At 43.1% G+C, this 13,137-nt stretch overlaps 2 protein-coding genes across 8 annotated transcripts; both read right to left on the reverse strand.

Moving 5' to 3' along the window:
- Positions 1-1,257: 1,257 nt before the first annotated feature.
- Positions 1,258-5,645, reverse strand: LOC139659798 (RNA-binding protein 4.1-like). 7 transcript variants are annotated; one of them, XM_071537935.1, is made up of 6 exons: positions 5,587-5,645; positions 4,588-5,017; positions 3,818-4,453; positions 2,230-2,334; positions 1,959-2,088; positions 1,258-1,862 (listed from the first exon to the last, which is right to left on the reverse strand). In XM_071537935.1, the coding sequence occupies exons 2-3, from the start codon at positions 4,994-4,996 to the stop codon at positions 3,840-3,842; spliced, it is 1,023 nt and encodes a 340-aa protein (XP_071394036.1). In that variant the 5' UTR covers positions 4,997-5,017; positions 5,587-5,645; the 3' UTR covers positions 1,258-1,862; positions 1,959-2,088; positions 2,230-2,334; positions 3,818-3,839. The 7 variants fall into 7 exon arrangements, with proteins under 7 accessions (XP_071394036.1, XP_071394033.1, XP_071394032.1 ...); XM_071537932.1 differs by having other exon boundaries at positions 2,273-3,494; XM_071537931.1 differs by having other exon boundaries at positions 2,230-3,494.
- A 203-nt stretch (positions 5,646-5,848) lies between these two features.
- Positions 5,849-11,039, reverse strand: LOC139659982 (cornifelin homolog A-like). Its single transcript, XM_071538022.1, has 4 exons — positions 11,014-11,039; positions 9,399-9,527; positions 9,094-9,254; positions 5,849-7,999 (listed from the first exon to the last, which is right to left on the reverse strand). Exons 2-4 carry the CDS (start codon positions 9,523-9,525, stop codon positions 7,778-7,780), a joined length of 510 nt encoding a protein of 169 aa, XP_071394123.1. The 5' UTR covers positions 9,526-9,527; positions 11,014-11,039; the 3' UTR covers positions 5,849-7,777.
- Positions 11,040-13,137: the final 2,098 nt, after the last annotated feature.

A 13,137-nucleotide genomic window follows, 5' to 3' on the forward strand; every position in this document is an offset into this window, starting at 1 on the left:
TGATTACTGATAATGCTTTATATGACCTCAGTTCTTTCTCCCTCCAGGTACCCCCACAGACATTAAGTTGAATCCAAATTTGATCTTGTAGTTTTTATTATTATGATTTAGAGCAAAGTTCAAGCAAAAAAAAAACTCATATCAGATCTGCATTCAGGACCAAAGTTCACTCTAAGCTGATAGTTTGGTGATCTATATCTAACAATGTATCACACTGACTTAAATAGCATTGTTAGTCATTGCTCCTCTTTATCACCAAAAATGGATAGGGATTTATCCGAGGGAGTGGTAAATTGACATCGGAGCGATTACAACACCCTCATCTCCCCACCCATTCTCGCTCCCACAGGACCCATAGGTGGTGTGTGACACATCGGCACCCTGCCCGCATCCTGCACATCCACCTGATGGCGGACTAGAGCTACATCACCGTCTCAGAGAGGAGACTGCAGGTCATCTGTGTGGCCAGGTGCTGATGGTGGAAGAGGTTTTCTGGGACTTCGAGGGTATGTAGTGTGAGACAGATGGCAGCTGAGTTTAGTTCCTCAGTCAGATGGCAAGAAGTAGAAGTCTTAGTGGTTGAGTCGGAGTAAGGACTAGCTAAGGCTGGACCAGTATACCCTGTACATCCCTTAGCGCTATGCTGACCTGCGCTCCATCCTTAACACAGAGTGAAAAGCTGTGGGATTTTACAGGGTTCACACTACTCCCGACTGCCACGTCTGGCTTTGCGTTTTGTTTTAAGATGGCTTCATCTTCCATTGAAGACCACAATGGAAATGTTTTAAATAACATGTTTTTGTGTTATCCTCTGGAGTTCAAATATGACTTTTGAATCATGTATTATTGTAATATAGCAAATAAACATAACATAACAAACATAATAATAAAATTGTTGCCTTGGAGGGTTTGGAGTGTGATCCAGGACAGATCAGTGGCAGGGTTGAGGCTGAGGATTGCAGCACAGACTAAATTCACAGTCAACCAGTAGTATTATATAAACAGGTTGGTTAGCATCAACTTTCTGTTATCTGCTACCCACCTAGCCTAAAAAGCCCATTCTTCATTGCTGTGTTTGAATTCTCATTTGAATGTTTGAATACTGGTTTCTACTGCTGAGATATCAAACTATCAGACAGATACATAACATAACTGCTTAACTAAGGATTATCAGGTTAACAAAGCTTTTCATACCATCAAGTCATAAAGTCAGTATGCTTATTCAAATTCAAGACAACTCTTCATTTAGAAAGTTAATCATTTATTAACAGATAGAATACAAAAGCTTGTATGCAAATGCTCAGTGGAGCTGATCAAGTAACCACAGTGCTACCGACATTTGTGCGGTACTTACACACAGTATTTTTTAGATTCATAAAGAGGTAGTTCATAGATAAAGTACCAAGCATTAAGAGTAAAAATAGGGTTTAACAGTGGTGTACAACAGGCCATACACAGGCTTACACAATAAGGCTGTTCCTGGGCATATGGAGCGTACCCATCTATTAGTCCAACTACAACTAACACAGACTATATGAATTAGTCCCAACTCTGCCTCATCACCAGCACCCCACAGTTACCAATTATGTGGGTGGGGGGTTGAGGGACAATGATGGGTGGGACAGGTGTGGTCAACTTTGCCCATGGTGTCTATGGATGATAAGGCTTGATTCGGTTCATTTTTGTCCAAAATTTGACCCGTAGGATTAATTTGAGGTAATCACTCTACTATTTTGGTGTTATCAGCTGCACAGCAATAAAGTAGTATCCAAGTGTTTTTTTCTGACGACTGGACTGTCACTTCAGCTCTCCAAGCACTGGGCCGAGCATCTCTGACTGGGCCAAAGGACCAAATCCACTTCCTATAGAAGCAACAGGACAGTTAAAATCATTATTCATTCACATAAAAATAAATCTCCTCTCATCTTGGTAAATGAAGTTCAATCACACTTCGTTACCTGCCAACTGCAGGAGCCCCATCTGGGCGCATCTTGTCAGCTTGTAGGGCTCAGAGACCGAGCGCACTCGTGAATTCACTTCACAGCTCTAAGATCCACCATGGTCCACAACAGCTGCCAGAGCAGAAGTCTATGGACAAAGAAACTGGGCGTTAATAGAAGAAGAATACAAGAGGCAGACAGGAGATGGAGAAAAATCATAGAAAAAAAAAAAGATCAGTGCATCAGTAACAGTACTTAAGTTTCCCAATACAGCTTAAACAATACCTACCCATTATCTACAGGACGCTGCACATCTCCCGAGGATCACTTACCATGAGGTGGAGCCTCCTGCATAGTGTCCACGACACCTATGCAGAAACATGGGTCTAACAACCTACAAAGAGCAGAAATACTAAGAATACCAATATTGCATGCAATTTGTGGTACGAGTGAAAGGGTATGTTGAGTTCAAACAATAATGGAAAGTTCGACTAATATGTAGAGTGAAATCAATGGCAGAGATGAAGAATGCAAATAAGGATCTCAGATCAGTTGTCGCAAGACACATGGGCCATCGCAAAGTTCAGACAATAATAAATGACTGCTCTACTTCATGGCAAACTACTCTCTCTCTCCAGGGTGTGAAAAGTAACACTGGAAGCGTGTTCAAGGTTAAACGCCTGGATATCACTAGATAGTTGTGATCCTGTGCATAGTGGTTCTCCCTGTCTGCCAAGTCATTTGACTGAAAAGCCTACCCAACGAGGAATAATTTGACAGTTAAAACGTCGTTTTTGGTTTCATTTGTTTATTTAAAAAGCCTTGAAATAAAAAGCAATCTGTAAAGAAAATAAAATCATACATAACGCTGCTATAGAGATCCTATATATTCGCAAGAAAAGTTAAACACAAAGTCTAAAAAGAAACAAAAAAATTAAACACACTGGAAATTTGATTTGTCATGCTAACATGCGTCGCAAAGCTTAATTGATTACTGTACAACCTGCCACACTCAGGATATGAAATTAAAGCACCACTACACTGAAATTTATTTAACAAGTCTTTTTGTGGAGCATTTCTCGTGACCAGACCAACAACCTCAGTGTCTGAAAAAACTCTAGAATAATTTTGTTTACAAAGATTACATATATTCTCATTTAACTGACTATTCCCTTGTTTATGAAAGTATGTCACAGATTTCCAGAGGCCATATTCATTTATATCAAGGTCGAAAAGCAGAGTATGTAGTTTTTGGCCATTAACAGTACTGCGTCAAACTGAAATAGACTAAGCACCTAAGCCAGCATCCTATTCTGCAAAAACAGTTTAAGGATTTAAACAGTAAAACAAGCAGAAGAACAGAAAAGGCAAAAACAGCTCAGAAGAATACGTGAACCGAAGACATGGAATCGCTTGTTTTTAAGTACGGGGCTGTCCGCAATACAGTATCTTCCAGTAAGTCTCAGGCGAACGCAACGCAATCCGCCGTAGACGAGGGGGGTGTATAGCGCCACGTGCATCAGCAGACAACGACGATCTTGTCATATTCTAAACCTGGAAAGAGAGCAAACCACACAAGTCAAGAAGCGCGTTTTACTCATCAAGATTCGCGCAAGACTGATCTTTAAGTTAAGTTAAAGCAGCAATGTTTAGCGTTCTACCAGCAAACTAATGATTCTACATTGATCTCTCGGCTGGAGAAGATCTGCAAGAATTAAGAGCTCTAGCTCGTGATGATGGTTTAAAGCGAGATTCTGTCTCAACTTACGGATTCAGCTTTCAAGTAAATTTCGGCAAACCTTTATTCTCAAACCTGCCTGATTCCTATCAACGTATGAGTTATGAAGCCATGAACCACACTCTCCGTACTCTCTCACCTTGGATCACACTCCAGTGTGTTTAATAGCCGGCGTAGCGGGGTGGCGGTGGAGGCACTCGTTCTGCAAAGGGGTCCCTGGGGCGGGGAACTCCGTACATCGGAGCCCTGGACAGCGGAGACAGCCGGGAACGCTCGTAGGGGTAGCCGTTGCCGGCTGCGGGAGCGGGCGGGGGAGGGACTCGTCTGATGGGGCTTCTGTCCCGGGCGTAGTAGGAGGCCGGAGGAGGGGGGAGCGGCCGGCGCTCGTACGGGTCGAGGGACGCCGCGGGGAGACGCTCTCTTAATAGCGCCGAGGGGGGAGGCGGAGGAGGCGGGATGGCGGCGGGCCGTCTTTCGTCGTAGCCCGGGGCGCTGTACGGACGGGCTCTGTACTTCTCGTAGTAATCCACCACGCCGTAGCTGTCCCGCTCGGCGTAGGCGCGCTCGGGGTACGCCGGTCGTCTCGGGGGAGGCGGCGGCGGAGGGGGGGCGGGGTAAGCGGGCATGCGGCCTCTGTAGGGGGGCTCGGGCCTCTCACCTGGCCCTGGGTAGCGGGGAGGGTAATAGCCTCCTCTCCCTGGTGGAGGTGGATACTCCTCCTCCTCGGGTCCCCCTCTGGGCCGGCTTTTGGATACCTGGACGTGTATGCGCTTACCTGAAAGAGTGAACATTTTTTACTAAATTTAAAAAAAAAAAAAAGGCTGAATGCTTGCACTATAGAGTAGCCATATACAGAAAGCCCAAAACTTTTAAATTCCTCCATTCACAGCTCAGATTAAACTGATTTACCATGGAACTCAGTGTTGTCCAGTCCCTTGATGGCATCCATGGCCTCGTCAGAGTTAGGCATGTGTACAAAGGCAAAGTTCTTGACAATGGCACACTCTGAGACTGTGCCGTACTCTTCAAACAGAGCGCGGAGCTCGTCATCGAAGCCCTTTTCCACGTTGGCTATGTGCAGCTTGACAGGCCCCTGGTTCTTCCCTCTGCTGGGCTCTACGTTGATGGGCCTGCCATGCAGCTTGTAGAGATGAAGCTCCCGGATGGCTTTGGTGGCTGACTTGCGGTCATCCATGTGGACGAAGGCGTAGTTTTTGTACTTGGCACATTCGGTCACTGTGCCGTACTGCGTGAAGAGAGCTTCAATTTCATCCTTTTCAGCCTCCTGAGAGAGGTTCCCAATGAAAATTTTCACCATTGTTGCTCCAGTGTTACTATTCTAAAAAGAGAAAAGACAGGACGTGTCAACATAAGCCTCCGTGGAGTGACAGCAAGTAACTGTAGAGACTGTAACTAGCCGTATAATCCAAACATACCAGTGAGCGAGCAAATGGTGGATCTAGTATAGCGTCATCATCAGGAAATAGAAAGCTTGTAAACTAGGCGGCTGAGTGCTCATGGGAGACCAGAGCGAAATGACGATTAAACCTGTCGCCAGTTATGTGCCGCTTCGGCTCACAACAGCTCACACTTACTTGACTAATGTCACGAAATTAGAGAGCTCTGGCAATAGCCGCCGTATGGCCAAATATAACGCTAACATCAATGTACTTTACGCGTTTCCACTTCCTGGCCACTTGCTAGCCAAGCAGGCTCATTTCATTTGAATGGGTGTGTTAGCAAGCTAACGTTAGCTACCTGATGTTAGCCATTTTGTCTCCTGTGGTTGAACGAAATAAAACTCGATGTAGATAATTAATTCTTATTCAGTTGCGTTAAAAGACGGTTAAACTGTAAATGGCAATAAATACCTAAGAAAGTAATACCGAAAACCTCAAAGATACTCACCCCTCTAGTTCACCGCCGCGCCACTACGAAGTCGAAACTCGAAAGATAAAACACATCGGATACGGGCTGACGTTTACGTAACAGAGCGCAGACGTATGAATCTGATTGGTCAATGGATCTGTCTCTCCAAAATTGTGGCCTATGATTGGATAAGGTATGGAGAAAAGTTTTTAACCGGAAAAGGCTATTCATTGTTTATTAAACAGATCTGCTCTTGCATGAGTAGTATGATGATTTTAATAAAAGTTTACAATCCTCAGCAGAAATATTAAATCATTTGGCTATTTACAATATGTTTCGGCTATGATTCAGTAAAAAGACTTATACACTATACATGCATGCGCCTCAATACAGGTGTACCACATACATAAACACATACACACACATTCGTACATGTGTAGTTAAGTAGCCTACATGTAGTTCAATCACAATTTGCTGTAGTTTAACACTACTCAAATCTAGTAGCTTTTGTTAACTTGTTTTAGACCTGTTGTTGAGATTGTTTACTACAAACACACACAAAAAATGCTAGGCCAAGACTTTCTCCATCCAGTTTCAAATCCCTCCTCTTTTTATCCACTCATCTTACAGGCTTGTATCCTTTATGTGTTATTCATTGTCTTCGTGTAGGCAAGAATTTCCTCACAAAGTGGATAGGTTAGATCTGAATTCACATTATCTCAAGCCAAATAGCATATATTGTGAAGTATATGGTTACTGTTACACCTCCCTGAAGAATATGACACAAAAGAGAAGCACAATGAGGTTCCTGAAATCTCCCTCGACGGATCATACACAGATCTGTTCTCTCCAGGCATTAAATTGCATGCATGATTGTTCGACATGATTCCAGCATAACCCAGTCAACTGCAATGTATCTGAGATGTGACATGATTGGACCATCAATTAGGATAAAAACACAACTTTTACAATGAAATACATTGATAAAAAATATATAAAAGATTCCAGAGTCAGTCAGCTGAAAGTTGATGTCAACTTACATCTTACATGATGACTAAAAAGCTCATTTTAAAGGTGTTTTTTTTTTTTGTTTTTTTTTTATGATCATATGGCATCTTGTCCCAATTTCCCCTACGCTCCTGTGTTCCCTCCCTTGTCCCCCTTAGGTAGTGAGGCAGGGGAGGGAAGGAGCAGCAGTGAAAAGCTTTGTAACACCTTTGAAGGGACTGTCCCATTATGCACTTCCCCTTGGGGGCTGTGTTTTCCATGCCCTATTCTCAAGGCGCAGGTCGTGGCCGCTCAGTAATGAACAGCATAACAATGATGTTAGTGAGATAAAGCCTTGTCAGTGAAATCTCAATTCAGCATTACTGGGGAATTATGGAAGGAAGCCTTTTGTTACCACCATAAATAGAGAGTTCAGATGATCATAGGGCCGATCTTAAATCTGCACTAGGCAAGTTTGCATGCTGCCAAATGGCAACGAGATGTAACTTTTGAATTTTGACTTAAAAACCCACAAATCCTGTAAGGTGACATCAGTAACAGCACACAGCACACTCATGTTTACCACCCCAGACGGTCTGTGATGCTTTATACCAAAGAATACCAAAGAAATGAGACAGGGAAAGATCTAACGTTGGTGAGTCCGGCTTTCTCTGCTCACTGTCTGGATTTCACTCTGAAGTTGGGATTCATCAATTCCTGTGGGTGGAGAAGTGTCCATACATGACACCAGCATTTCATTTGTGCAAATAGGGCGAATCTATGCTGTTTCAATTAGTAGGGATGGGACACTCCTCTCTAGTGAAGCCCCACTTTGTGATTTAGGCTGATAAGACGGGTGTATTTCTACATAAAGAGTCTTGCCTAGTGTAGCTTTAATGGCTTTGACTTCATCCCTTTGGAGACAAGTGGACCAAACCCATGGCATTACTCCACAGAGCACCCACTGTGGAAAGGAATGTTGATGCAGATAATTTCATTATATTGCTCAAAACCTGATCAGGCAAACAAACACACACACAATGCACACACACACACACACACACACACACAGACTCGCTCTCTGTCTCATTTCATTGACCACCTCCTATTAATGGCTATATATATATATATTTCTGCCAACAGCCTATGTATGTTGTTCTCTCCCATTTTGGCAGGACTACGTACTGAACCCCTCTGAGCTGAAGCACACAGGGATCACCACTGTCACATGCTAGAGTGGCTATTATGGCATAGGCGGGTAGATTCTGGCATGCAGGGGGTGCAGGGGCTGGGGGACGTAAGTGGGCGCGTGTGGCAGTGGGTTGACGGTGACTTCCACGGCGGCGTTGCTGTGGGCGGTGTTGAGGAGGAGCGGGCGTTTACGGATCTTCACCTCCCGGGCCATCTGACACCAGGCACAACAGGAGCAGAAAGTGACGATGCAGCAGTCATCAAACATGGATCCCTATCGGTTGGAAGGAGAGATCGGGAGACAGATCATACATCACGCATCATTATTGGTTTCAGTTTGAGGCGAGACGCTATGTGTGGTTGTTGACTGTCACATACAGTCACATATGAATGATTGCAATCCAGTAATGTGGTAAATAAAAAGGACCTTTTCCCTCATGGGGCTACACTGACTTTTTGGGAGTTTGGCCCACTGCTCTTCTTAATGTGATGAGAATTGGTGTCAAAATCATCTCTGCGTATCTCTGGTGTGCATGCTAACACTTACCATACAAGAATATGCTATATTAAGTAATCGTAGGCAACTAGCATCATCCAAAGTATGAAGATAGATCTTTTAGTGGTCAAAGTTGGTATTGGTTTTCATTCTATGACCTGTCGATTCATAACTTTTGAAAGCAAGTCTCAAATGACTTATTCAACAAGCAGGCTTAAGAAAGCTAATGCTGTTCTTTCAGATAGTGCTCATCCCTTACATTAGGTCTCCTGTTGCCACCGAGCCCTAAATGCTAACCACACTCTCATATGGTTAATGTTGATGTACTGTATGTTATACTGGCAACGGTAATGTTGTATGATGATGTCACTGAGTTTACTACTCCTGTGATGATGGTGATGATGATGTTGATAAGCTGATGACAATGACATAGTTCAGTCTTGTTGGGACTGTTGTTATGATTTTATGCTATGCCACATGGGCATGAATGGACACTTAAATGTAAACAAAACAAGTTACGCTCCAAGTATTGTTTTTGTCAATTTTATGTCTGTTTTACCAATGCCCTACATACAGTAAGCCTGGCAGGTTTAGACTTGTGTCATTAAAATTAAACATCCGGCCTTAGAGCAGCAACAAGTTCTCATTTTCTCACTTTTAGGATAATGCTAGTCGCCTACGATTACTGAAAATGCTGTATGCTAAAGCATTAGCATGCGCACCGGACAGAACTATCTACCTGAGACACAGAGATGATTTTGGTGCCAATCCTCTTGGCGCATATTGGGTAAGATGACCAATGGGCCAAACTCCCAAAAAGTCAGTGCTGTCCTTTAAAACAGCCTATCCAAGGTTAAGTGTCTCATATGTACCCGTATGTGGTATCTCTCCCTCATAGTGCTCCTTATGGCCATAGTCGCAGCAGGAACGGTGCCTCCAGATATCACGTCCACCAGAGGCAAACACAGGCACTCCCCGAAGTCTGAAGTGACCTGGCAGGCCAGGCAGCACGGGCACCAGAAACCAAAGCAACCTGTCAGGGACGCACACACACACACACACACACACACACACACACACAGAAGAAACATGATACGTGTGAGACCACAAACCAGGAGTATCACCAACGCCTACAAGCTCAGATGATGAGGATGATGGATATGGGTCAGATGCTCACAGACGCCCATGTCGTCACAGCAGTTGAAGAGGCTGCTGGTCCACATCTCGGTCTTCAGGTCCGCCGGGGATCGGAACATGCCGGGCTGAACCGTCACTATGGCCGGTTGCATAGGGTGGACCGCCATGTCTGTGGACCCAGAGAGAGAAAGAGAGAGATAACGTGTGATACAATGAACTGAGTGATACAGAGGTGTTTTGTACAGAGGGATGAGCAAGTGCCATGGAGGGCCGCGAGTCTGTAGGTTTTCACTCATCAGTGGAATCACCTGCTGTAGTCCTTGGTAGGAATGAAAACCTGCATCCGCTTGGCACTCCATGGCACGATTGCCTATCCCTGTTCCACACAATGGAAAGTAATGATATAGAAACACCTCAGCCACTCATTTAACATTACTCACACAGGAAAGCAAACAGGTTATGCAACTGTTAGTAATGCTCCAGGCGTCAGGTCTTTTCAGCTGTGATCCCTATAGAATTAAAAATAACAGCAAAGATGGCATGTTCTCCATAATATGCTTGCTTGCGGTTGAAAAGTTTGAGACAGACAGTATCTCCTTTCCTGACTGCCAGAAGCTGTAGGACGGGACGAAATATCATTTTCCAGAATGTATTGTGGCGGGTTACTGGAGCACTAAATCCTGCTGGTGTCGCAGGTTCACGGTGCAGGTCTAGCAGGCCGGTTGTCAGGGGGAACCTGTTTCGGCCCCAGGGACCCGGCTGTCTTTTCGAGGGAAACAGGGATTTTGAGAGAGACGCTCCTCCCCTGTCTAAGGGATTAACTCCCATAGGGGTGAAAACTGAACCAGCTGAACAACACTGTTAGCTACACCAATACACAATGTTCTTGAAAATGAGCTGTGTTGTATAATGAACTATTAAACTCGAGTTTCTAGTCGGAGTTTTCTCATGCGATATGTTTTGTATATATTCTCCCTTGCAAAATGAGCTGTATTAACACCATAACAGGTTTTAGAAGGATGCTATACAAATATCAAGTTCCTATATTGTAAGAATATTAGTTATTGCTAGGGATATTATAGTGATACCATAGGGAATTTAAAAAATAAAAATACCATAAGGTCACTATTAACTTACTATTGAGCAGCACAGACACACTGTAAGTCCCTATATGAATATTATAGCAATATTATAGTGATACCCTACAGATTTAAGACAGTAATCTCACTGTGAACTAATGGGTCCTTATGGGAATATTATAGGAATATTACAGTGTTTTCTCAGTAGGGCTGGCCTCTACAAAAAATATAGTTATTGATTTAATTTCAGAGGAAGGCATTTCAGTGTTATTGGTATAATAATTTTGTGAACTGTCAGTCAATATAGTTCAAATTAGATCATATTCTAAGAACGGACTCATATGAAGTGAGTTTTTGCGGTGTCCCCTAAGCTGGCCTAAACCAAAAACACAATACCCCAGCAGATAAACAACACATAAGTATATTGTTATAAAACATAAACCTCTTATCAAACTTTTCTCTTCCATATCAATTGCCAAGTTTTAAAAAAAAAGACATGGTTGTGTTATATTAATAGCACAACCTTCTAATAAGAGACTAAAACTTACAGTTCTGCTATACATAATAACAACATACCTGTTTGTTGGAGGAATAATCAGGTGATTTCTGGATTTCTGGATTTCTGGATTTCTGAGCGGTTAGGGCCAAGAGATGCGAAAGAAATCAGCAAACCAGATTGACATGGATATGATCTGAGTAGTGAGTAGAGACGTGCATCCACCTTCACCTCTTCTTGTTGTCTGGAAACCAACCTGGGACTGGCGGGATGCTGGGAGGAACCGGAGCTGGGGGTGTCACTCCTATTGACTGCGTGTAACACTTTCACAGAAGTTGCTGGAGCTGAACCAAAAGCATGAGTGACAGATTTTTGTTTGGCTTTTGGGAGTATGGCTAAACAAATAAAGCTGACTGTACTGAAACGGGATAACTGCAGATCTAGGTCAGGAGCAGGAAACGAGTAATAATCGAGTGGGGATAAAAGGCCAATTGTGCTCTTTTGTTGTGTGTTGGCATAAAAGAAAGCAGGGAGACAGTGTGTCCGTTAGACTTACCTCAGTGTTAAGTGAAGAAAATGGTGGATGTGGTGCTATGTGCACAAGTCCTGAAATAAACACACTTTAAAGGCATTTTTATAAAATTGGAAATACTTGTTTGCACTTCATCTGCAAGTCAGGTGGATCTGATTTATAACAGTGAAAGTCCAGCAGAGGGAGACACAGGATGACAGAAGCTATACTCCGGTAGAGATCTATGAAGGTTACTAGACAGAGAGGATGAGAGATTTTCATTACTGCACCTTTTCTCTAAGCCCTTCAAGTTCTATGGCTATAACTGTGCCTTCTTAAATTTTATGTAATTCAACACACTGACATTGTTTGAGCTTCTAGTGCCAGGATATTGCCAGAAAAACTAGACAAACTAAAGCCATGGCCACACACACACACACACACACACAAACACACTCACTGCAGGATCAGAGTGAATATGAACAAGTGTCCCAGCCATGAAGTTCTATAGGCCATCAGAAAGGCCTATAAAGGTTCAAACACGATCAGCAGTCCACCAATTTAAGACTTTTTAAGACCTATTAGAATGAAATATGATTTCTTATGAGACAAACAGCACACTAAGAAAGTGCAAAAATGTTTAAAACTTGTAAATGTGACTTGTACACTTAAATTCATTTATTTAGCTGTATTCAAGACCTTTCAGGGGCCTTGAGTTTAGACTTTTTCAAACTTCTTCAGGACCTGCAGACAGGCTGAGACAGTGATTTTGTGCTGTGCTTGGTGTAAACAGCTGAAATCAGAAGGCCCTGTGTGTGTGTGTGTGTGTGTGTGTGTGTGTGTGTATTCGCACACGCTGGTGGATCAACATCATTTGTAGGTCGGGAGAGACGCAGCATCTCCTGGGCGTGCGAGTTCAGAGACAGTCACACAGCAACCGTGGGCCAGGCTCGAGACGGGGCACAATGCGGCCTGTAAATACCCTGCTGAGTCACTCTGCAGGGAGTGTTACCAGAAACCCATGTTTCATAGATAGACAGATAGATAAGTGTGGGTCAAAGAAACTTTTGTCTTATATGTATAGTATAAAGTTACATTACAAAATATTTAGGGCAGTGGTGGCCCAAATATCAGGGAAGCTGGTTTGCTATTGGTCACTTTTCTCAGTCAAAACAGGAACGCATTTTGTCCACATCTAGAATTATGACAATAGGAGTGTGTGGAAAATGCTGAAGCTTGTTTCAAATCTGATCTTCTTAAACATCTTAGAAGTTATTTGGAGAAAACTGCCTCACTAAAAGGCATTAATAAGCACCGTGATTATATAAAGAAGCTATTTTTACTTTATATTTTAAATAATCTCTCCATTTTTAAATTTTTTTTGTCCACTGTTCATGTTATCTTTGGGTTCTCAGGCCGGTGTGCCCAACAGTTTGGGCATCCTCATTATCAAAAAGGACAAACTTTATAGAGAAAAGTGTATACCAAACAATGAAAAGTCCTTTATTGCCATCAGAACATGAGTGAGAAAACCAGAGACAAAATCTGACAGAGTGAGGAGTTGACTGTACAACTAGCACACACACACACACATACACACACACACACACACGCACACACACGCACACACACACAGTGGCCAGCAGTCTTTCAACAGGACGTGAGGGATACAGATACATAAGGGAATACAGTA

The sequence above is a fragment of the Centroberyx affinis genome, unplaced genomic scaffold, assembly GCF_046629955.1.
Source record: "Centroberyx affinis isolate AG114_WGS23_722 - 3 ecotype Tasmania unplaced genomic scaffold, CSIRO-AGI_Caff_v1 ptg000193l_1, whole genome shotgun sequence".
NCBI lineage: Eukaryota > Metazoa > Chordata > Actinopteri > Beryciformes > Berycidae > Centroberyx > Centroberyx affinis.